The sequence below is a fragment of the Taudactylus pleione genome, unplaced genomic scaffold (assembly GCF_031769625.1).
Source record: "Taudactylus pleione unplaced genomic scaffold, aTauple2 ptg000007l, whole genome shotgun sequence".
NCBI lineage: Eukaryota > Metazoa > Chordata > Amphibia > Anura > Myobatrachidae > Taudactylus > Taudactylus pleione.
Genome location: NW_028284410.1, coordinates 21,930,082 through 21,957,008, shown reverse-complemented (window position 1 = coordinate 21,957,008; position 26,927 = coordinate 21,930,082). Strand labels below are relative to the sequence as shown.

The 26,927-nt window shown below is 43.0% G+C and overlaps 1 protein-coding gene across 1 annotated transcript in view; it reads right to left on the bottom strand.

Moving 5' to 3' along the window:
• Positions 1–20,299: 20,299 nt before the first annotated feature.
• The window catches only part of RCAN3 (regulator of calcineurin 3), a 47,709-nt gene continuing 41,081 nt past the window's right edge, over positions 20,300–26,927 (bottom strand). The window contains exon 5 of the mRNA XM_088460575.1: positions 20,300–22,032. Within this exon, the coding sequence (XP_088316701.1) occupies positions 21,866–22,032 (167 nt within the window). The 3' untranslated portion in view covers positions 20,300–21,865. The remainder of the gene's footprint in view (positions 22,033–26,927) is intronic.

Genomic DNA, 26,927 nt, shown 5'->3' with positions numbered 1-26,927 from the left:
GTCCAGCAAAGGTTAAAACAACATAGGACAGCAGCAGCGTTCAGAGAACTAAAGTGCATATAGTGCAAAACCACAATAGTGAAAAAAAACAGCTGGAGGGCAATGACAAAACAGCATGAATACTTATGTAGCTTTCGGGGAGCCTTGACGAATACAGGGCATGAAGGATGTCCTCTGCATACCCCACGATACAATCACCATAAGTCTGGCTCTCCCTGGTGTCAGGTAACTTGGCCCGGTGCCCGCGAGAAGAAGGTAGGTATTGGGCATGAAATCGCAGCACTCAGGGTGCTTGAAAAAAGGCAAATTTAATGCGACATCATAAATAGCAGCAACGTTTCTGTGCCCACAACCGGCACTGTCCTCAGGCTAAAGAACACTAGACAAAATCTTACCTTAAGTAGCACCCGTGAAACATGCAGACGCCCAAGCCGGAAGCGGGACCACTCACCCGGGCTGGCGGCGCTTGAGAGTGACGTCGTCACTCACAACATCATGTGCCCATCACCTAAGTAACAAGACAAAACAAAGCAAAACATAGCGCTACAGCTCTACTGTATATAACGGATGAATGAAATGCACTGTAAATAGAAATAACATAGCAGTGTATACTGCAGAGCGAGACAAACTACATAAGCAAATAAGCCTGATGGTTAAGATATAAAGTGCCAATTGGAGGCTGAATAATAGCTAAGTAGATCAGCATAACTAAATAAAAAACGTCAATGTAAAAAATGTAAATACAGAAATTACATAGCATGAGGGCTAGCAAACTCAATATTAATATCCCAATCACAGCCAATAATCAAATAAAGTATTGTAAGCCTAGAACTAGATACAATACTGCTAGTTCCTTTATTAACCAGACATCCAGAAATCTATGGCCCATGGTTCAATCTGACACAGATCTTAAGTTAGCTGATACTAGACTAATGGCTAGTTATAAAAGAGGGCGCAATCTTAGAGATTTTCTAGTTAAACCCAATGTCCACACCTCATTGTCCCAAAAGCCTAGTCATTTTTTGACTGGAAAGAAAGGATGTATCAAATGTACGTGTACCACCTGTGGTTTTCTAATCCCTGGTGATACCTTTAGTCATCCACATTCTGGTAAAAAATATTCTATCAATTTTAGACTCACTTGTAATTCTAAGTTCATTATCTACCAGATTATTTGCCTGTGTGGGCTTTCCTATATTGGTAAAACCGAATGTTCCTTCAAGGAACGTATGGCTGCCCACAGATCTGCCATTCGAGCAGCTCTCTTGAGTGGCAACAGCGAGCAGCCGGTGGCACGACACTTTGGTCAAGTTCCACCTCCACTTTCTACTCTGCGTTACCGGATGATCGATCATGTCCCTCAATCTTTGCGGGGCAGTGATCGCGGTTTAAAACTTCTTCAATTGGAAAGTCGCTGGATTTTTCGTTTAGGGACTCTTGCTCCCAAGGGACTTAACGAGCATCTAGGCTTACAATACTTTATTTGATTATTGGCTGTGATTGGGATATCAATATTGAGTTTGCTAGCCCTCATGCTATGTAATTTCTGTACAGTATTTACGTTTTTTACATTGACGTTTTTTATTTAGTTATGCTGATCTACTTAGCTATTATTCAGCCTCCAATTGGCACTTTATATCTTAACCATCAGTCTTATTTGCTTATGTAGTTTGTCTCGCTCTGCAGTATACACTGCTATGTTATTTCTATTTACAGTGCATTTCATTCATCCGTTATATACAGTAGAGCAGTAGCGCTCTGTTTTGATTTGTCTTGTTACTTAGGTGATGGGCACATGATGTTGTGAGTGATGACGTCACTCTCAAGCGCCGCCGGCCCGGGTGAGTGATCCCGCTTCCGGCTTGGGTGTCTGCATGTTTCACAGGTGCTACTTAAGGTAAGATTTTGTCTAGTGTTCTTTAGCCTGAGGACAGTGCCGGTTGTGGGCACAGAAACGTTGCTGCTATTTATGATGTCGCTTTAAATTTGCCTTTTTTCAAGTACCCTGAGTGCCGCGATTTCATGCCCAGTATATATATATATATATATATATACAGCCATGGCCAAAAGTTTTAAGAATGACACAATTATTGGTTTTCACATGGTCTGCTGCTTCAGTGTTTTTGACAGATGTTACTATGGTATACTGAAGTAAAATTACAAGCATTTCATAAGTGTCAAAGGCTTTTATTGACAATTACATTAAGTTTATGCAGAGTCAATATTTGCAGTGTTGACCCTTCTTTTTCAAGACCTCTGCAATTCACCCTGGCATGGTGTCAATCAACTTCTGGGCCACATACTGACTGATGGCCGCCCATTCTTGCCTTTATAAAGTAAGCTCTCACGAGCAGGGATCTCTTCCCTCATGTGCTTCTCTTTACATTTTTTTCTACTCTTTACTCCCCATAAGGGCACCTAACACATGACTGCCAACTCCCAGCTGCTTATTGTGAGTGCTTTAATCGCTATTGCAGCTATGTATATAAATCGTGTCCTTGTCCTGCACTGTAATGTAAGTTACTTGTTTCTTGTTCACTTATTAGTTCTATGTACTATGTAAGGTGCTGCGAAACACTTGTGGCGCCATATAAAGAATGATAATAATAATAATAATCAATGCTTGGAGCTTGCCAGAATTTGTGGGTCTTTGTTTGTCCACCCACCTCTTGAGGATTGACTACAAGTTCTCAATGGGATCAAGGTCTGGGGAGTTTCCTGTCCATGGACCCAAAATTTCGATGTTTTGTTCCCCGAGCCTCTTAGTTATCACTTTTCCCTTATTGCAAGGTGCTTCATCATGCTGGAAAAGGCATTGTTCATCATCAAACTGTTCTTGGATGGTTAGGAGAAGTTGCTCTTGGTTAATGTTTTAGTACCATTCTTTATTCATGGCTGTGTTCTTAGGCAAAATTGTGAGTGATCCCACTCCCTTGACTGAGAAGCAACCCCACACATGAATGGTCTCAGGATGCTTTACTTTTGGCATGATACATCGCTGGTTGTTGACGTCATACCCACTGGACGATAATGCGGATGATGATTGATAACGATATCGTTCAAATCATCCACTTTATCATTTAGTGGATACATGCCCTAAGGATCTGACATCAGTCATCACCAAAGATTGACTGGTACAAATGATGATCTATTCAGTGAACTAGAATAGGACTTAACTGAGCAGCCACTTCAGAATGCAGCACAGAACACAGTGAGTAGACATGCCAGCCTTGACCGTGAAGAAGCATTAAGCACTTCCTGCCAGTACAATTCACTGTTCAATACATGCTTTTTTTTTTCCAAACTGAACAACTCTTAAAATGACAGTAGTCATTAATGTTCAACTGTTTAAACTGTTCTGAATGTTCAGCTGTTTTATTTACTTACACTGTTATCCAGTTAAATGTTTATTCATTCAAAATAATTCTAATTAAACAGTTTATTCTGTACTATTTAGTCTTCCTAATCTGTACTTGTTTCACACTACATCATCTCCATGTAGAACTATTTTGTCACAACAGAGGCCATTTTATAAGACAGTTAAACCGCTTACATAAATTTTTCTGGAGAAACCGGATAATATACAGTATATCAATCTCTACACAGTATAAAATGAAGTCCATCATTGTGATATATCTTTAACGCACGGGCGTATCTATAATGGGTGCAGGGGTCCGACGCTGTAAAAACGCCGCTGCCATTTTCCTGTCGTTTGCGCATGCGCAGTACAGGGAAAGTGGCCGCCGAGGCCAGTTTCCTGGTGACCTGCGCATACTCTATAGACTCTGGGTGCACTCTAGTGCCCAGAGTCTATAACTGCGGCGCTGCCAGCCGCCGGACAGAGAGGGCCCGTATCAGAGGGCCAACCGACACTCTACAGTGGAGCAGCTCACTAAAAATTAACCTGGGGGCCACCGGACATGGCTAAAACAACAGTTCAGCTAACCCTGCTGCGTATAGGGCTCCGAAGCAAACGGATGGTTACTGCACCTATGCTAATGAAGGTGCATCGGTGGAAAAGGCTTCAATTTTCACGCCTGTATTGGAATTGGACCTCCGCTGATTGGCGAATGGTTACCTTCTCCGATAAGTCACGTTTTCTGCTTCATCGAACAGATCAGCAATCTGAAAACCACAATTGAACAATTTGAAGATTTATTGCCTGATTTTAGGATTTCCCAATCCAGCAATCTGCACCCCTACATTACAGATTTAATAGATCGACTGCAGCAAACACAGATCTGTCAATCTTGAAAGGCCTATCCTTTTACTAGTAACAGTCTGCAAATCTGCTAATCATCTCCATACACTAGCAATCTACAGCCCCAATCGATCTGTGAAATCCAACATGTTGGACAACCTGATTTACCAATTCCGATCACTTTTTCGTTGCAATCTGTGAAGCCCATACATTACAGATATTTATACACAGTCGATTGCAAATTGGTTTGAGAATGTATTTGTGCATTTATATAGTACTGCTGGGTATGAAGTACTTTAATGACTTTAGAACACAATACATACAAAGTACACTGACAGGCATAGAAGGAATAGCATAGTTTAATTAGTGCAATTTAATGTGCAGTGTGAGCAGGTATGAGTGTGACTGATTAGTTACTGTATAGCATTTATCAGGTTGCATTTCAGTTGTTTCAAGTTACAAGCATAACAACCCATTCTTTCTCTTACAAAACAGAGACAGAAAAGAAGTAGGACACTAGATAGACTTTATTATAGACACTGTACACATTGCAACAAAAGGAACAATGAACATGAACTATTGTGTTACATCTTTATTGGAATGCCAAACATTATTTTGGGATATACAAATATTGGCAGTACTGCAAGTTCATTTGACCCTTTACAAAAAGTGTAAGTTGTAAGTATAGTATTAAAACTTTGAATCTGAAATTACTGTAACACTTAAAAGGGAAACAAAAAGGAAAACATGATTTCATCTGGGGGAGGTTTAAAAAAAAAAAACCACACAAAAACTATGTTTAAATTCCAACATGGCTATTTTATGGCAAGCAAGTTGGATGTTTTTGATACTAATTGTGATGCAAATTTTGTCATAGAGCAGATCTTATCAAAACCTCAAGATTATGGGAGATATACATAAGTATCAAAACCCACAATTTTCTTTAAACAAGTCTTAAATAAGTGCAAAGGCTTTGTAAAATCAATATATTCTACTGTTGGTGGAGGGAAAAAATAACAATAGTTTGGTGTTAAAATCAGTACTGTAATTAAAAGGCATAGGGTTCTGAGGAGATGGAAAGATGTCAAGGTAAATCACAAGAGAAACTGCTTTCACTTTCTTTTTTGGATGTGGAAACCACAAAAAAAATAAAAATATATGCTTAGTACTCTTCGCCTTTAGAGTTTATTTTCAAACTTAGGGCCAGATTTACTAAAAGCCACCAATGGATTTCAAAGAGCAATAGTAATTAATGCTAAATCAGGCTTGTTTAGCATTAATTATGTCGAAACTGGATTATTGGCTGAGACAAGATCAGTTTAAAATTGAAGGGTGCAAGACGCCATTTTGCGACAAGTGCCATTTTAAGTTACAACTCACAAGCTAAGTACAGATGGCAATGTTTTTGATAATCTACCAAGGGCAACTGGAAGAACAGCTTCCTGAGTAAAAGTAAATAGAATACACAATGAGTGTTTTTACATACAAATTGGGAATCCCTGTATGCAGACAAGTATAGTTGTGGCAATTGTACTATAATCCAGGCATTGATCTACACAATTGGATTTGTCTGAATCCTAAACAGGTTTTAGCCCCACACCCAGACAGGATGGCCCCAGCTTCACAGCTTGGGGTAACACATTTGCATTCACAGAAGAGTCTGGGAGAACAAAAGAGCTTTTCCTTTGAACACAGGAAAGGTGGGGGCTGCTGAGACAGGGGGCATGTGGAACTATCATGCTCAGCAATCCACACTGCTAGGTGTTCACTTAGTAAGTGTTAGGTGCACCATTTCTCATACACACATTAATACGCACGCATCTGACCCAAGTTAACTAGTGTCTTTATATCAAACCCCGCATACTCACATATCCACATAAAAGGTTTAATAAGCTTTAAGGTATAAGATTTAAGTTTGTTCAGTTAGTATAAATGCTGTGAAATAAAAATATTTGATAACTAAGGTTTTATACAAGCTAAGAAAGCAGTGTTTGGTTTCGAACTGATGCATACTCTTTCAACAGAATTCCGGTACTATCGGTGTGGAGATCGCATCATACATTCCCAACTTATGGACCGCAGAGACTACAAGCAACAAAATTTATATTTTATGAACAACTGTTAGGATGTAGCATGGGGGCGGGAGGGAAAAGACTCCCAGTTGTTAGAGGCTGGGCGAGTCTATTTGAACCAGCCTGTTAAATGCACTGTAACAGATGCTTCTTCCCTGGGAACCAATGATATCAGCAACAAACTTCTCTATTGTCCTGTCTATTCTGGGGGGGTATAAACATGTGTGCTCAAACACTGGGTCTCAGTCTTCATGCTGAATGCTGACGGACAAGGGGTTTCTTGCTGATACCTAACATCTGGACCAAAGGCACTGCGTATGTATACTGTACTTGGGTCTGTATAATTCCTTTGCGCTAAATTGTACACAGATCATAGTGTGTAACTGACTGTACTTTTACTTGAATAATACTTTGTGCTTCGGAACCACATGTTCTGAGTCTGGAGTCTATTTATTGTATGACTGCGTACGTAAATTAGCGTCATCCTTAGAGGGTTATAGGTAGGATTTTAGAAGGTACAGGCAGGGGTATATAGAGGTTCAATTTTAATATCGTCAATTACTATTGCTCTTTGAAATCATTGGTAAAAGCCGCTAGTTATCGGTAGCTGTAATGTGACAGATATGCAATGTCACAAACGATTACTCTAATGCCGCGTATCCACTTGCCGATTAAAATGAGTGATTGAACAATAACGATATTGTTCAATCACTCATTGTGCATGAAAATGGCAAAAACGACCAGCGATGCGCGCTCCCGCTGGTCGTTTTCAACATCAATCATGCTAACGACAGATTGACCATGTTCAGGGAAGAGGGAGGGTGCCTACACTGAACGACATATCACTCAGTGTAGGCACTGCAGGGGAAGAGGAACGACTGTACGATTACAATGTTGTAATCGTACTGTTGTTCCACTATCTGCTAGTGGATACGCATCTTAAGGGGTAGATTTACTATCTTTCAACAAATGCAACAGTTTTTACACTTAAGGTCACATCTTCTGCCAATATGGCAGTATCTGCAGGTGTACAAAAGTCTGGCCTGCTCAATGGCAGGAGTTGGGTGGACCTTGTGCATTCTTTGCCTATTAGGCTCACAAATTAATCTTACGTTGCACTTCAGTGAAAAAATAAGTTTTTATTTTGCAGGTTGGGATCAGTCAAATGAGCTGAAAATGGTAGATGGGTATTTAGGAAGACCTTCTCCATTTTACAGGTAGGTGCACATGGCTTGAAGTCTTTGACTAGACAGATGCTGGAAACTTTTTCACTATAATGTTAATAGAACACATTTTACATTCTCCAGTTACACTTTTGTGACACAGCACAGTTAGGTGCACTTCAATCTAATACAAATAAGAAAACATACAAAAGTATATGTAATAAAGATAATTCTGAAGTCCTTCCACTCATGGTTAATTTATAATAAAGCAAGTAGTATATTACGAGAATATGCAAGTTTGACTTTGTAGTAGCATGTTTTCTGTGCCATATGCATTTTCCAAAGCGTCTAGAAACCATCATATGAGCAGACCAGAAAGTAGGGATAGAGGTGAGTCGCGGCATGACCTCCGACCAGCGGGACCCGCAGACAGAAAGATGATGGTTGTTCAGGGTGTATGAACAACCATCATCTGCAGATATATCTGCTAGGTGCGTACCCACCTTTAGGCAGGCCAGTTCCTCCTCCCTCTAGTTCTTCCCTAGGACACTCAGTGTTCCGCAACCTTGTCTACTTCTCCTCCTGAGTGACTCAGTAAGTTGCCCTACCCATACCCCAGTTATCGGTCTTAGGTACTTGTGCTGTTGTATCTTGTACTTTTGCTCTGATACCCTGTTATTGTGAAATGTTTTGTTAACTTTCTGGCACCTTATAGATAAAGGTCCATATACTCTACTGAGCAAGAATAGCAGTGGAAGATTTTAGGTTTTTCGGAAACAGGTAAATATAACTCTTTCATGATTTCATCATGCTAACAGTTTAATACTATTAACAGCCATTCACACCGAGCCCTGCCTACTCATGTCCCCATACTAAATGCTCAACTTTACCTTGGTCTGACACTCTAAATGGTAAAATTGGTTATCACTATGGGAGCACCGATCTATCTTTTTTTTTTTCATACTGGTGCAATCTTTATTTATTACAGGGACAACAAGTGTAACACTTGTGTCAGTAGCATGGACTTGCGTCCATGTAGGTACATGTGGTTCTAAAAACTCCAGCATAAACAAATTTTAACTGTTTTGCACAAACAATAAGCGGATGCTGTTTTATTAGAAGTCTACAAACTGCAGGATGGCAAAACCCCCATTTTGCAAAAACGAGCAATTGACCCTTATGTCTGGTACACACTAGACGATATGTTGTCCGGTCCCGTGGATTGGAGAACATATCAGGCACATTAGCGCGTGCGTCTACCCGCTATGTTGCTGATGATGCCCAATCCAGCCTGTCATCATCGACATCGCCCGTCGAACCTGCAGCACGGCCTTCGCCATCGCTGCCGGCATCGGCAAGTGTTTATGCACCCCGCTGGGCCCTGCCGCTTGCGATATCGTGCTTGGGTACATATTGTTTAGTGTGTACAGACCTGGGCAACATATCTGCCAACCTAGGGACCTGCATACCACGTGGACGATTGGTAAGACAATACACTTTTACCAAACTGCCACTCCATGTGTCTGCGCTTACATTACATTAAATTAGCCTGCCCAGTGAGAGATCCGTCACCGGCGCTCCATGCAGCAAGTGTACTTGTAAACAGCCAGACGTGCCAATATATCTGCAAGATATATCGTCATCAGCTGTGCTGCAGGACAGAAGCGATGTCTGGACGTTATCGTTAACAGACATACAGTATGTAGACCCTCGCCGATGTACTACAGATAGGACGCTCGTCGGCTGACTTAACGCCATATATCGTTTAGTTTGGACCCAGTCTTAGTAACTTAACCTCTTAATGATTCATCCCCATTGCATAGTACTTTGTCATCTCATTAAACACAAACAGCAAAGAAACTTCAAAAGTATTAAATAAACAAAAATGCTATCATTGCAATTTAGTTTACTAAACTGTATTAATACGTGGGGATGATTGTGTAAACAAGCACCATCAAAACAAAAATCGGTTTCTATGTATGGTATGTAGTCAGGAAGCCGGCGGTCAAAATACCGACCGCTGGCTTCCCAACTGTGAAATCCCAGCATGGGACTAACGACAGACATCTAAATACAGACGCCCATCATCAGCCCCACACCGAAATCCCGACATACTGAATCTAGGACCTGTTAGCTGCGGGGGGTGGGGGGAGGGGTATAGGGACTCAGAGACTTCGAGTTAGGCACCCCCCGGGAGGGTTAGGACTAGGCTAGGGGAAGGGGGGTTGGGGTCAGGCATCCCCCCGGGAGGGTTAGGTTTAGGGAGTGGGGGTTAAGTTTAGGCACCCCTGGTGGCGAGGTTAGGCACCCCTAAGGGAGGGTTAGGGGGAGGAGAGGGGAGGGTTAGGGTACTTACCAGCTGCCATCGGGATCTTCATCTGCCGGGCTTAGGTCCGGCAGTATGTAATAACGATTCCCTTTGTATATTTGCTACACATTATTGTGACTTTATCAAGCAGCAATTTGTAAAACCCAACAATTTCCAGTGTGTTTTTGGACAGCTTACAAACTGCCAAATTTGTCAGAGGCAACATCAATTAAAAAATTTGCTTTAAAGCCATCCTAGAGATGATGACCAATAAATATTAGAGAAAAATGCATTAGACAATACATATACAGGACATATCTCTCAGTAATCACTAGGCAACTTACAAAGCCATCAAATAACAGTACAAATCACAACTTTTCCTTAAACACACTATATGGTTTGAAAGGTTTTGTGGAATTTGAAACCGCTGCACAAAACCAGCAATTTGAATTTCAACCCTGCAAACCGCTACATAATAAATCCAGTGGTTAGGTGGGCAATGTTAGGCGAATTTGAACCCAGACAAAATCCACCCTAAAATGCTGCTTGATAAATTTACGCCATAGATTATGTTTTATATACTGACATGGCAAAAAGATGCAAATTAGAGAGGCTTTACAAAATGAAAGCTAGACTGACAGTCTATATGTCAGTAACTCATAATGGACAGCTTAAAAAGAAAAACCTCCAACAGCTTGAAAGAAACGTATATCTTCATACAGTTACAGCACATTCTAAAAACTTAGAAAACAGTTCTCTTCTTCCTCCATAGGGGACACAGTCTCTATGCTGGGTATAGGTTGGTGGGTAGGAGTCTGGGCACCACATAGTTAATACTTGTTACCCATCAGCCCAGGCTCCCTCCCCCTATGCCCCGATACCAGCCACAAGCACTTGTTTTTTGTTGGTGCGCGCAGGAGCATAGTGTGGCAGCTGTTCAAACAGCTTAATATTTTCTTTTATTTCTGTTTCTATTTTTTTTACATCAGAGTGTGAAGTGCAGGGTGTCCTGTAGGAGACCTACACTGCTGCTCCATCACCCCAGCCATTGGGTCAGAGTCTTTGGCTGGAGCTTCACTGATCAGAGGGGAGCCGTAGCTGGCGCAGCCGGGGAACAGGTAAGGTGGCTGCTTACAGTGAGCTGTGACTTTTCACCGCCGGTTAGGGAGACATCAGCATCGTGCTGGCACCTGGGTCTATTCCACATCCCCACTAGACAACCAGGGCAGTTTGGAGCCGCAGTGTAGGCCATTTGCCTTGGGGTCGATGCCAGAATGGGGAGCTAAGCTCTCCCCTCTAGCACCTCCCCAGCCCCTGGGCGCTTTCCCTAATTCCTTCCCAGGGTGACTCTTCCTATCTGCCCTCCCTCAGAGACACTGGGCAGGTATTTTCACAGTGACAGTTCAGCTGGTGGCTGGAGAGTGCAGGCTCTGGGTCTCCCTGTATTCCTCGCCCTCAGTGGTCAGGTTATACTAGGGATGGCCATCGACCATCGATTCATAATCATCGATGGTTTATGGCTGATGTCAAATACTTTTCCCATCGATGGGGGAGAACCAGATGGAAGAACATTGTTGTTTTTTTTACAAGGTAGGTGCTTCTGTGCTGCGTAATTGTAGGACTTGTATTGCCGTTTTCTTCACAGGTTCCGGACCACAATAGTCTCTGTGGGCCTGATTCAGACCCGCTCGCAAGCGGGCCGATGGTCCCCTTCTGCGCATGCGCCGCCTCCGGGGTGCGTGAGTGACTGAAGTTTAGTTGCTCCGGGGCTCGCTACAAGACGTCCGGCTGTCGATGGCGAGTGACAGCTTGCCCCGATTTGTAGGCGGGGAGGGGTGGCGGTTAGGCAAATGCAGGCGTTCCCTTAGGAATGCCTGGCATTTGTGGGCACCCTACTGACATCACTAGTGATGTCAGTAGTGGACTTCCTGCTCTATTAGAGCAGGAAGTCCACTCGGGTTTGCGGAAGCCGAGAACCTACCACAGGGTCTCGTCGCAAGCCCAATGGTCGCGATTTGCGCAACCATCTCCAGGCCGCTCGCAGAAGCTGTGGGTGGTCACTCACAGCTTAGCGAGCGGACTGGTTAAAAAAAAAAAAAAAAATTCCCCGCCCTGATTCAGAGCGAGCGCTCACTAGCAGCGAGCGGTTTTGAATCATGCCCCGTGTCCGCTGTTTTACTACCTCACGAGGTTCTTTCAGCTTCACTTGTCAGAGAGGAATCTGCAGGGCTTCCTCGCTATCCCAGGAAACGTTGCAGTTAGTTGATAGGCTCACATCCCTCTGCCGGTATCCCTTCAGACGCGGCCCATATCTCCAATGTGATGCAGTCTCCTTTGCTGCCTTCTGCTATACACAGCCTCCTTAGATGCAATCGTTTACGCAGCCTGTGCATGGCAAGTGTCATAATCTTTCAAACAGATGCTGGACAGTGACCGCACATCTACGTGTAAGCCCTCTAGATGGGACAGCTCTACACCCTTGTCTAATATTGATTCAGACTCTGAGGTTTCCTCAGACCATGAGGAAATGTATTGGTAGCCTCTGATGTTGAGACGTCTTCTATTTCTGAGGATTCCCAACCTCAGGTAGATGTAGTTTCTTTTATCAAAGCAGTTAAATCAGTACTGCTAATCAAGGATGCTGAGCCAGCACCTTTGTCCAATGATCCAGTGTTTAAGCTTCAAAAGAAGGCAGATTCAAAGTATCCTTCCTCTGCGCAGCTTAAAGACCTTTTGGTGGAGGCATGGTCCCACCCTAATAGGTGCTTCCAGGTTTCTAGGCGCTATGCTTCCTTTTATTCTCTACTGACTGCCGATCAGGCTAAATGGAATCTCCTCCCCTGGTTGATTTGCCCGTCTGGACAAGAATTCCACCATTGTTCTTCCAAACACAGTATCCCTTAAAGGATCAGACGTATAGGAAGATGGAAACTTTTCTTAAATCCATTTATTCTAATGCAGGTGTGGTAGCACGTCTGGCCCTGGCATCTGCCTAGGTTGATAAGGCCATCGGTCACTGGGCAGATGCCCTGGAAGATGGCCTCACTTAAGGTACCCAAAGGAATGAGCTTTTTTTTTTGTCTTTCGTGGGGAATATCAGAATGTTGGCTTCTTATTTTGTAAAGCTATAGACACAGGTATACTAACTTCCAAGGTTTCGGCGTCTTCCGTGTAAGCTATGAAAGCTCTCTGGCTTAATTTCTGGCGTGCTTATGCTGACTCTAAGGCCCTTGAGGCTCTCCCCTTTTCAGGGGATATTCTTTTTGGTCCGGAATTGGACAAGAGGTAGCGGCTACGGTGGCAGCATCCAAGACAGCCTCCTTCTGGGGCAACCCCGAAGTCACAATCTAATTTTCACTCCTTCCATCCACAAGGAAAAGCCAAGGGCCTGTTGTTCTCTAGGTCCCAGGGATCCTCCGCTAAAAGCTCTAAGCCAACAGGTAAACAACCCTGGTCTACAAGGCACCCTGCTACTAAGCCAGCCAACAAGCCTGCTGTATAACAGGGCGGGCCTCAACCTGAGGGACACCAGCTTACACTTTTTCCGAGATTTGGAGGGCGACCACAACGAACGTCTGGGTAAGAAGTGTAGTCTCCCAGGGATCCACGTTGACATTTTGGTAGCATCCCCTGACCCAGTTTTAAAAGCAGGTACCTTGAGGGATTCCATTCACTCTCTACTAGCTCCAAGGTCATTGTTCCGGTTCCCCAGTCTCAGAGGGGCGCGGGCTTCTATGTCAGCCTCTTCCAAACGGTTCCTTTCAAACGATTCTCAATCTGAAGTCACACAACAGGTACTACGGATTCCCAAGTTCCGCATGGAATCACTTCACTCCATTATACTAGCCCTCAGGGCAACATTCGCAGTCGTGGTGCCATGAGGGAGGTAATTCACATTCTCCTTTGGACGGAGCGACATCCGTGGTCCTTGTCGGCAGTCTACATCCCCAGAGTACAAAATTGGGAAGCAGACTTCCTAAGCCGCCAGGACGTTCATTCGGGAGAATATGCTCTACGTTCAGACATCTTTTAACTCCTGGTTCTTCGCTTGGGGCTTGCCGGACATCGACATGATGGAATCTCGGCACAAATCGACCAGCTTAAGAGGTATGGCTCACGCACCAGAGATCTGGGGGCCTTTCTGGTGGACATCTTGGCGGTTCGGTGGAACTTCCCACTCTAGTACATCTTCCCTCCAATCTCTCTGATTCCGCATGTCCTCGGCAAGTTGAAGTTGGAGGACGGCAGAGTGATCATAGTGGCTCCCGATTGGCTGCAAAGGGTTTGGTACGCAGATCTTCAGGGCCTGTTGACGCTCCTCTGAGTCTTCTACTTCAGCCAGATCTTGTGTCTCAGGGCCCGTGTTTCCATCCGGATCTGGCTCGTCTTGCTTTGACAGGGTGGCTCGAGACATATATCCAGAGAGCTAAGGGGGTTCTCCACGTTGGTCATTAACACTATGCTTAGGCTAGAACTTACCATCGGCTTTGGAGAAGTTACTTTGACTGGTGTTTGGCTAGGAATTTAAACCCCAGGTCGTTCGAACTCGCTCGAACTCTAGATTTTCTGCAGGTGGGCTGGATTTGGGCCTCCACCTTGCTTCACAGAAGGTGCAGGTTTCAGCCATTCTGTACTTTTCTAGAGACAGATTGCAGTGTTACCCGTTTGGACTTTCATGTACAGCTTCCATTTGTACCACCGGTGGCTCCTTGGAATTTGTCTTTGGTTCTTAAGGTCCTTCACTCTTCGCTTTCTGACACAGTGGGCATTCGTTGGCTTACCTAGAATAGTCTTCCTTCTCATCATAGCTTCTGCCCAGCGGGTATTGGATTTGAGCGCATTGTCCTGTCGCTCTCCATTTCTGATCTTTAACCAACACAGGGCGGTCCTTCGAACACGACTAGGCTACCTTCCTAAAGTTGTTTCCAGATTCCACATCAAGAGATTGTGGTCCCTTCTTTCCAGGTTCCAGATTCTACACCGGAGGCCTCCTTGGATGTCATGCAGGCCCTCCGGATATATGTGGACAGGACAAAGGGACCTTCGTAAGACAGATGCTCTCTTTGTACTGTATGACTTTCACAAACAGGGCTGGCTGGCTACTAAACAGTCTTTGGCCAGATGGATCCATTTGACTATCCGCCACGCTTATGCTGCGGCTGACCTACCAGCTTCGTCTGTGGCAACGGCTCATTCTACCTGGTCGGTGGGAACTTCGCAGGCAGTGCGACGTGGTGCCTCTGCGGAGTAGCTGTGTAAAGCAGCCCCATGGTCCTCTGCCCATACATTTCTGTAGTTCTATTCCTTTGACACCTTCACCTCTCCTGATACGGCTTTTGTGCGAAGAGTTCTCAGCGCAGCTCAGGAGCGTCCCCTCTCCTCCTTCTTGCTCCTTGCCTTAGGCTTGCTAACTTAACTGAAGTGCTTGTGGCATAGGGGGGAGCCTGGGCTGATGCGTAACAAGCATTAATTATGTGGTGCCCCGATTCCTACCCACCAACCTATGCCTAGCGTAGAGCCTGTGTCCCCTATAGAATTGAATAAAAGGATTTAACAGGTAAGCACATAAATTTTTTTTTCTTTTTAAACAGGTTAAAAAAATAAATAAAATATCGAACTGCTGACACATTTTGGGATATATTTAACAGGCTGTGGACTTCAAGCATCGGCAAGTCCTGTGCGATACTGCACGATCTTTTAAATAGCAGTCATTTAAAAGGCAAAACTGCTACTTTAAAACAATGGGCAGCCTCGCATGGGACTCGCCAATGCTTAAAGTCCACAACATGTTACATATACCCTGACCTGCTGACACATTTTGTGTCTAGTGTTAAGAATCATATGCTTGGTAAAATATTAGGGTGGTGTAAGCAATTAAGTGCATAGCACACTATTATACAGGATATTATGAGGCTTTAATGCTTAGTCATAGCAAAGGCAACATACAAATATTTGTGTCTGCCATGTTATGCAGATTATGCTGGGCACACACTATACAGTTATCTGGCAGATTCAACTAATATCGGCCAGATAATTGTACTATGTATATGCGCAAATTGTTGGGCATGCCAAATCATCCAGCTTTCCAGTCCGATGCAATTTTTTGAAGTTTCAAGTCGGCCACATCGGGTAGTGTATGCACTACTGCGGCCGACCGACAGACATCTCCCCTGTTCCTTCACAAAGGAAAATCGGGGAAATGTCTCCTCCCCAGTAGAGGAAGCCAGATATAGTGGGCAATAAACTGACATATCTCACAGTGCATGGCCATGATATCTGCTATCATGTGTGTGTCAGACGGACAGACTTCATCTGTCAGTGTATGCCCAGCATAAGCTGCATAAGGGAACACAAATATTTTTAAGAGTGACAATACTCTGGGGGCTGGTTATTGCTTAAAGCAGGGGTCGAGAACCTTTTTTTTGTCCGAGGGCCACTTTAATATATAGAACATTAATCGAAGGCCTGGTGCAGACCACGCCCCCTCCATGTGATGTCACACGGAGGCGGGACCACAATCACCGGTGATCACAGCAATGCCCGGAACATCCTGAGGATGCTCCGGGGAGCTGTAAGGGCAGCAGTGTGACCATCTGACGTGTCCTAAGGACGCTACAGGCAGCACTGCTGCATAGATTCTGGCTGCAGGGTGCCAATCTAGGCACCCTGCTTGCCAGATGAGGCTAGCAGAAAATAGCTCAGAGGGCCAAACCAAATGATTCCGGGGGCCTTATACGGCCCTCGGGCCTGAGGTTCCCCATCCCTGGCTTAAAGCCATCAGTCTTTTATAATGAGGATATTTTGACCAGATGGGGCACAATATTTAAAGAGCAAGCAATATAGAAGCTGCCTTGATTGACTTTTAGAATTCAGATTAAGGGCGGTATTCAATTAGTTTCGCATAGGCGAGAAAGTTTCGCCTGCCCTACTTTTAGCCTACATTGCGTGTTTTGGATGCGAAAACTTTTCGTGTCCGTCCCCGCTATTCGCCATATTCAATTACAAACCAGGTGAAAACGGCAAGCGGCGAATGCGGAACAGGTAGAAAGTACTGTCCGAATTGGGGAAATCAGTCTAAAACCCCCAAAAAGATGCACTAACATTGGGGATCAATGTAAAAGTGTTCCAATAGCCCTAATAAAACTATTTGGGGTACTGAAGTTGTTGAAAATTCTTGTTATTAGCGTCCTTGTAAAAGTGGTGACGAACGGCATTAAGCAGTATTTTTTTTAGGTGAAAAATTTCACTTTAGAGACCTAAAAATATGCTAGCTTGTCAAATTTGGGGTACTTGAAAATGGGTGCTAGCATATTTTTAGGTCTCTAAAGTGAAGTTTTAAAAAACATGAAAAACACAACTGTTGCATGCACCTGCAATCCCAAAGACACCTGACCCATCCTTGCAGACCCCTAAGAAGGCTATTTCGCTAGTTTTTATGGTTGTCCCCTCACTTTGTACTTTTTCGTTCCCCAAAATGAAAGTACTTTTTTTTTTTTTTTGACAGTTGTCCTTTGGGGGCTGTCCCAAGGGTTCTGAGTGGTTCCCCACCTTTGCACCCCAAAATACAAATGATGTACTTCTTTTCTCCTGCTATTCTTAGGCAAATCTTTTTCGCCTATTACATTGCATTGACTTTCCGCGTAGGCGAAAACCGGCTGGAATTGAATTTGGACAGAAGTTCCAACCACTTGAAAAGCCATAATCGGCAATACTTTTCCGTGGATCCCGGCTTTTCGCTTCTAATGGAATATGGCCCTAAGTGTTTTGTACAATATTTTTATATGTCTGCGACACTGACAGGCAGTATGTTTATGCTTGAGTCGCCCTTCAGTTCTTTGTTCAGCTTCTCACCCCTTCCTATTCTCTCACTCCACTTATTACCAGTTAGACTTCTACTTGCTAGTGTTCCTTCCCTACCATCATGCCAAACTATTCCTTCTTTTTAATCTTTACCCTCATCTGACTCTATTTTCTATCCAATGAATCTCATTTTTTTTCCTACCACCCAGGTGATTGCCCATTTTGTCCCTCCATAGCACTCATGTCACTAATCTCTATGTAAAATCCTGTTTTCTGTCATTTCTTTACCTTTGGTTGCTTGTACCTACTTCCTACCTCACTCGCGTTCATATGCTGGCCACATGCCTGGTTATAAATACTTGTGCAATCCCAATATAATCTGATTGAACGGCTCATTAATCGGACATGTGTCAACATTGTATGACTGTACCATAAACTATCTCGCATTCTTTTCAGCCCCTCCCCAAAAAGTGATGCACCATAATCAATCGTGACACCCACACAGGAATGTCTTTGAGAACTGGCGGTGGTAATAAGGAGAAAGATTAAGAAAAAAAAAAGATGATGAAAAAGCTAAAATTAATCTATAGAGGGGAAAAAAAAAAAAAAAAAAAAAGTACTAAAATCTGTCTGTCTACTAGTTATAATTACTGTCCCCTATACAGTGGCATGATCACATTTGATAAATACACAACTGTGCAAAGGGCAGCCATATTGCCATTACATGCTAAAGAAGTAAAAAAAAAAACAAAAAAAACTAAAAGGGAAACTACAGAGTCTACTGTGAATAACCAGCATGAATCTGTTATGGAGGGAAATGCAAAAACTGTTCCTTTATAACATCCCCATAGGGGTTTTATGGCCAACTGGTAATGTAAGACACCCATGCTAATGGTTTTCCAGCTATAAACTGAGTTTCTATAGAACGTCGCTATATAAAACTAGAATATATATTTATTTCTATTTCACTACTTAGTTATTTAAAACTGAAAATTTCTATTCAAACAGTATATGCAAAAAGATTAAGCTCTAACATTAAGTGACAACTGTAAACACAATTATAATAAAACTATAGCACCTAATATTAAAGAATATTTTGAAATATTCTCCAATCAAACTCTAACATTTACCAAATAAGGGACCGAACGGATCAGGACATAAATTGGATGTGTTGCTTTCAGGAGCTTGAGAAGTAGTTTTTCCCTGCACATTGTACCCGTTTGGTCAGAAATAGAACTGGAGAAAACCTAGGGGTAAATTTAGTTTTTAGAAGTGGAGATGTTGCTCATAGAAACCAATCAGATTCTAGCTATTATATTCTAGACCAGTGGTTTTCAACCTTTTCCAACTCGAGGCACACTATGCACGACTTTAAAATTGCCAAGGCACTCCATCCGGCGATGCGGCGTGCGCGACCTATGCAAAAACATACACATTGGCTCTCACATAAAAAAAACACACCCATTGGCCTCCACAGGAATAAAACACACATACAATGGCCCCAAAGAAATAACACACACATACTTTGGCCCTAACATAAAAAACATAACATTGGCCCCCATAGAAAACAAAACAAAACACATTGCTCCCCACAAAATCAAATCACACTGGCTACCACATCAAAAATAAATAAAAAAATTTCTAGACTTACCTGTCTGTCATCGGCTACAGGCTCCCACGGTGAAGAGCTGTCAGCAGTGGCTGGCTGGTCGCGGGCAGCTAGGAGGAAAGGGCTGGCTGGCCACGGGTGGGTGGGAGAGAATGACTGGTTGGGTGGCTGGCCGCGGGCGGGAGGGAGGGTAGTACTGGTTGGCCGCAGACGGGAGGGAGAAAAAGGGATGGCTGGCCGCGGGCGGGAGAGTAGTACTCACTGGTTGCAGGCGGGAGGAAGAGAAGGGCTGGCTGGGTGGTCGGCTGCGGGTCGGAGGGTAGTACTGGCTGGCCGCGAGTGGGAGGGAAGGGCTGGCTGAGACTCTGTTGGGGCGGGCAGGCAGGCCAGGCAATGCGGCGTGCTTGACCTGTGACCTGCCTCGTTTAGGCAGGTCAAGGCCCGGGGATGCCTGATCCTCCCAGAGGCAGCGCTGCCAGGTCCGAAGTTCTTTAATGGGACCGGTGGCTCTAGCTATGCGGCACACTTCACAATCAGGTTGAAAACCTCTGTTCTAGACGGTGCTAGTTAACAGTTAAATAGAACCAGATTGGTTGCTATGGGCAACATCTCTACTTTTAAAAACTCTCACTTTAGTAAATATACCACCTATTCTCTCAGGGGCTAATTCAGCATAGGACGGAATTGCAAAGCCGCACACAAGCAGCTTTGCAATTCTATCCTTGCAAATATGCAAATGCTGCTGGAGGTGTCTGACACGCCCTGCTGAATTTGCTATCCCAGCACTGCCCAACGTCGCAGGCTGGATTAACCATCGGTCGCAATGGTGGATGGCACCGGCAAGCTGAGTAAGCCACAGCTTACGCAGGCTGCCCAGCTTGCGAGGTCAGAAAACTGTGTCCGTTTCTCAGATCCTGGCCTCGCCAATCCCAAAAAATGGGGCGAAACGTTTCCAGGAACGCTGCCCGTCCCAGCCCTGTAAATGCCTCTGCCTGTCAATCAAGGAGAAGCATAGAAGGGGTTGCGTGTGTTCACACAGGACCCATTATGCCCATGTGTAAAACGGGATAAACGGGAATCTGCGTTCAGCAATCAGGCCATCTATATGGAATTCGTAAATATACTTCGGTTATGCAGTTTGTAACTTAATCCGTCTCACACAAACCCTTTATTTACTCACTCTACAGTGAAATGAAGCGAATAGTGACTTGAACTACCGCCACATCTGTACTTGCAGTCCACTTAATACAAGACATTTTTAACATTCACCAAAAATACAGCATTTGTAAAAACTCAACACACAGTTACACCATAGGCATTTGTTAATGTTATAATGCTGAAAACAAATTCATTGAAAGTGTCTTTTTTTTAACCACATCAGTCTATAAAATACATTCACAGTTATGGGAAAGGTTTACCCATTTGTATATCTTTCCATTTTCTTTTATGTATCTATTTTACAATATACCACATATCCTAGATCACCAACATATTGGGTACAATCAGCAGCTGAACAATTCAGATAGAGGTGTCTATGTACTAAGCCTTGAGCTTCCGATCCACCGCCCTATCTGATGATTGGTAAGTGCATGCACACTTACCAATCGTTGGCCCGATGTAAGTTGTGACGTCAGGTACGTCACAACTTACATGTGCCCACCCAGTTGTGATGTCAGTCACTGGTGGCCTCTGCAGCAAGTGTACGGGCGGTCAGCTGCAGCTATATCAGCCATCGGCTGCGGTACACAGCCGTTGCAATAGGTCTGTGAACGACGTCGTTCACAGAAATATCGCTGGTATACACCCTCCAACATGCTCACGATATATCGGCCAGTGTGTACCCAGCATTGGAGAAAGATAAAATGGAGAGAAAGTACCAATCAGCTCCAACTGTCATTTTTCAAACAACGCCTGTAAATTAGCAGTTAGGGGCTGATTGGTTGGTACTTTATCTCTGTCCACTTTCTCTCTTTGCAAGGCTTTGTACACAGACCCCAGAATTTAAAAACTTTAAAATTTAGCATGTTAAGATAAACGACAGTTTTTAATTACCAGGGAATGTGGTGTTACCCAATCTGGAAGCCCCCCAAAACCTCAGACTGTGCTGCACTACTACCACTTGTCTCTTTCAGGCAGGCAACATTATTGTCCTTTCACTCCACTGTGAACTTCTCATACATGGAAATAAAAGGATCATACGGAAGAGCAGCGACAGCTCCACTACCTCCCTGAAATGCGTCATCCTTAAGCAGTGTAGCCAAAAGCATCACTATACCACTGCAGATACCAGGAGACGTGTTGGAATGGGTGAACACCACACCCCAGGTAAGTAATAATACTTAGTTTAAATTTAACATAATCTTGTGCTCCACCCAGAACTTTTATTTTGTAAAGTTCTTGTTTAAGTGGCATTAACATTCTTACATCGAGAGGATGCCCTTTTAAACAGTGGTATGGGAGACAATACAATACATTTTACGGACATCAGCCATTTTGGTTTTAGCAAAATGGTTAAAAACACTGATACAATGTAGAACATACATAATAGCAAATAAAATAGATCACATAAAAATAAATACAGCATTTATACCACTTCTCAGAATATGACCTAGATTGTCTTTAGCTATATACATAAAGTGAATAGTATGACCTACATTTCCCTTTAAAGATATGTTTTCTGGATATTTTCTTTTTAAAGATAAAAGCATCAAACTAATTTACAATGGCAGAGGGATGCGCAGGGCACTTAGTCTGAACTATCTTTTGTTTTGGTCTTTTTACTTCATCCTCCTCTTCTTCTTCTTCATTTTCACTCTCACATACGTGAACCACCACGCTAGGAGTGGACTCTGTCCCTGCATGCAGTTCATACTTCTCCCCTAGGAAGGCACAAAAGAGGTCATTACAGGAAGAGGTTAATGGGAATGATCCATGAGAAGGGTGACCACCACATGGCTTTGCTGGGCACACTAACAGTTCAACAACACTCAAAGCACCATTATCGCAATGCACGGGCCAGAGTACTAACATTATTTACATCCTATATACACAGACTACAGATGTGTAACTCATACATCTAGCCTCAAATATGCCCTGCAGTGTGAGACACCAGGCATGAGCTGCGCTGACAGGTTTAGCTTTTTTTTCTCACAATAATGTGTGCCTTAGTCGCAACGTGATACAACAAAAACGCTTCACAAGACTGCAATCATTATTTGATATGCAACACTTATATATCTATGTGCAACATCGTCTGAATCTGTATAATAGAACTGGGTGTTAAAAAAAGCCGCTGCATCATAGCACTTCGTGTACAGATTCAGACTCATTTGCACACATATATACAAGTGTTGCATATCAAATAATTATTGCAGTCTTGTGAAGCGGTTTTGTCACATCCCACTGCGACTAAGATGCACTATATCAAGCAAACAGTCTCAGAAAAGATGCTCGGTACAAGGGAGTCGCACGCAATTTGGCGCGCCAATAGTGTATAAGGACACATCTGTAGTTTGATTTCTTCAGTAATTATGAAGCTTAGCAATGCATAATGCAAAACGAATAAAAACCATGCTTCATTTAAACATATACATGACTTAGGCAGTGAAACAAAAAGCATTGTAAGCAAAAATAGAGTGCTGATAAATTAAATTAGTTATGCGATTAATACTCTGGAAACAACAGTTTTTGGAGGATTGTCACATTAAAGTACAAAAGTACAACTGTGTAGAGTTTGTATATTCTCCGTGTGCTTGTGTGGGTTTCCTTGGGGTTCTCCGGTTTCCTCCCAGACTCCAAAAACATACTGGCAGGTTAATTGGCTCCCAACAAAAAAATAACCCTAGTGTGTAAGTATATGCATGTACATGTGGTAGGGAACATAGGGCTGGATTCAGCACAGATCGCAACTGCGATTACGCATGCAGTCTCACTGCGATGATATGCTAATCCACTGCGATCACTATGCCGTCACAGCACAACATAAGGATGCTCACCTTACCTTACATACATCCGTAATATTTTGCAAGACTGCGAAAACATTGGTAACATTGAGTACCATCAGAGCCTCACACACACTTGCACAAGGTCTGGCCTTACTCAGAAATTGCTAACCTCATCGCACGCAGTGAAAGCCAAAGCTGCATATGGCCTCACAGTGGAAAATGTATGCATGCTCCTTCAACGGCATTAAAACGCACTGGCACGCCTGCGTTTCGCCGGCCAACCCCCTGTCACCACCCACATATGGTACTTCCTGACAAGCACTCTGCGATGGGTCTGCGTAGTCTCTGCAATCGCAGTCCCGATCGCAGTGGCTGGTTCGCGTACTGCGATGCATAGGCAAGAACGCAAAAGTGCGTAATCACAGTTGTGATCCTTGCTGAATCAGGCCCATAGATTGTAAGCTCCACTGGTGCAGGAAATGATGTGAATGGACAAATATTCTCTGTAAAGCGCTGCGTAATATAGGTGTGCTCTATATAAATAACTGGTAATAAATACATAAATTAAAATATCAGAGCTGCAGGAACTGTGAAACTGCGAGATGTACCAGACTTAGCTAATCAGAGTTTGTCCCTCAATAGCTAATGCTATAGATGGAGTCTAATGTAGCCTATATTTTTGCGATTTGTTATGGTGAGGGATCTGATCACTGCACATGTGCACTGAGAAATTCAGATACAAAACCGGAAGTAAAGTGATAGCAGCAGTTATCATTCAACTTTTTTTCTCATCGCAGACATTGGCTCTTATCTTGTCCTTGCAAAAGATACACTCTTGATAATTCCTCAAATAACGATCATTTCTTATTGACGCAGTAAGAGTCAATCTTCATCAATTGTCCCTGCAATAAATACACACCCTCAATTTTCCTCCAATAAACATACTTTCTTATTGACACAACTCGCCTGTCTGGAACAGTACTGTATATTGCCATATCTTTCCAGTTTGGTGCATGGGAAACTTTTTTTTTTTTTTTTTTTTTTTTTTTAAAGGATAGGCGGGGATGAGAAGGAACAGAGGGCCTGATTCAGAGCCGCTCGTAAGCGGCCGCTCGTTCGCTCCGAGCGATGTTCGCACAACTGCGCATGCATATGGGTTGTAATACGCATGCGCGAACCATTCATTGCGGTCGGAAATTGTGTGCTCGCAAAATAGCGAGTGCCTGCTAATTTGAGTGACAGGATGAGGCGTTTGTGGGTGGTAAAGGGGGAAGGTGCTTGAAAACGGGGAGTGGTGATCCGAACGCAGGCGTGCCAAAACGGGCGTTTTAAGGGAGTGCATAATTAAAGCAGCGTCATCGACGTCACTTGGTTGATTCTTAGCCTAAACTGTTCGCATGATTGCGGTAGGAAAATCCAACCACAAGCACTGCGAGCAGTTCAGACGCCTTTCGATGTACTCGATTAATCTAATAAATAGCGGAGATGACGTAGGATGTGAGCGGCCAGGGGGCGTCTTTACAAAATAGCGAGTGCATATTTTGTTCGCTCGCTCAGACAGAGGAGTCAACAGACCGCAAAGAGCGAGCGCTCTATTTAAATAGCCGGCCCCTTTTTTCTGAACGAGCGAGCGCAAATAGCGTCCGGCTCTGAATCAGGCCCAGAACTCACGAGGAGTGTGCTTAATAAAAGGCATGACTTGACTAAAGAAGGGGCAGATTGTATAGACACAGAAGATACTGCAGAGTAGCTGGGGAGTTCAGTTAAAAGGAATATGTAGATTTGACTTTAGCAGCACTACACTGAATTATCTGTATACCATTACTGAGCAGTATTGGTGAGGAGCAAGAGAGCTGCATATGTAGTTGTAAGAATTACAGAAATAAGATAAATAGGGAAATAGTACATATTCAGTGGCCACTGTATTAGGTAACTGCACATTAATGCCAATCTCTAATCAGCCATTTATGTGGCCAAGAGGTACAATTGTTGTTCATGGGGAAGAAATGTGATCCAAAGAACTGTGAAATGATTGTTGGTGCCAGATAGCGGTGTTCTCCCTCAGGGACAGACCATCCCTATGAAAGGAGGTAAGCAGTAGCACATCATTCCACAGAACATGGATTAGACACGATCATTCCACAGCTCCCGACAACAACTTAGTCACAAGTGGTTCACATTGCACTACAACAGGCACACAGGTTACCACACACACAAACACACACTTTAGCCCACGGGTCACCCTACACACACAGAATAGTGACACTATGCAATTCCTGGTAGTTGCAGAAGATGGTAATTACAGGTCACAACAATCATGCTGCAATAGATACTGAAAGTACCTGCACATCACTCTGCAACAGACATAACCCTAGTCTCACCCCAAACAGGTACTGTTAGCTGTGCAGAAGATAATGAATGAGCATCAAAAGTTGACAATGGAAGACTTGATAAATAACACTTGGTATGCCAAATAACCATTTCTGCAATGGTATGCAGGTGGCAGTGTCCGAATTTGGCCTAAACATGAATTCTCCCCAAAGAGTGGAACATGCTCAGGCTGGTGGTAATAGAATGATGTGGCAAATGTGGTCCTGGCATATATTAGTTCCATTAATACAAATTGAGCATCTTTTTAAAATGCCACAGCCTTCCTGAGTATTGTGGCTGACCATATGCATCAGATCTAAATCTAATATAGAACGTTAGGGATTTGGTGGAATAGGAGATTCGCAGCATGAATGTGCAGCTGCCAGTATCTCTATGGTATGTTTCCAGCACCTTGTTGAATCCATGAAACAATGAATTCAGGCTGTTTTGGGGGCAAACATTGGCTCCTACCCTGTACAAGAAAGATGTACTTAAAAAAAAAAAATAAAAAAAAAGTACAAGGAATATGTATGTATACAGAAAAAAGTGTGAAGGGTAGTGGGATACAAAAGTGAGTGAAGTAAAGACTTACAAAAGTTGATAAACACAAGATGATCAAGATGTATAAAACCATGGATAACACAATGTGTATTTGATGAACCATTAGATGTTTGAAACCTGCCTCAAAAATTGTTTGGGACCTATGGCGATTTAATGTTGAAAACATATCATACTGCTGATAACACTCTATATACCAGAAGTTCGATAACTGGTTACAAAATAAGTACATATTAATGATAGAGATCTCTAATGAGAGAAAGAAGAATATCTAGAGTAGATACTAAGAACTCCAGAAATAGGTCCTTTTAATAGATTGTAGGATTGGAGGGTCTATTTAGGTGATACTGTGTGTAGTTACAAAATTATTTGTATACTTGGACGTTCACTGATATACACTGTGGGGAGCATGTATTCCTGACCAGACAGACATTACAAATATCTGTATAATATGATGAGGGGTTAAACCAGAGCAGTGTAAAGCTGCATTCACACGTAAAGATTATTTGTCAAACCAACCAACTAGTTGATTTAGGAGAAAATTGCTGATTGTCATTTTCTTTCATCCCTTACCAGATTTTCATTCCAACCAATCAACTAGTTGGTTGGTTTGATAGATAATCTTTACGTGTGTATGCAGCTTTACACTACTATTAAATTTACAGATATAAGTGCAGAAGTAAGGATATACTGCAATAAACTAAATATACAAAATTGAACTCAAACAATAAAACACTAAAAATATCAATAAAATACATTGTGACTGAGCACTACTGTGCATTTTGAATCATACGGTGTATTTTTGTATGTTCTTATTTTCTTTATTTTTTTGTGGCTCTATTTTGCTGTGTTTTAAGGAACTACGTCTATGGATATTAATAGAAAATTAAAAGTTATGTTTT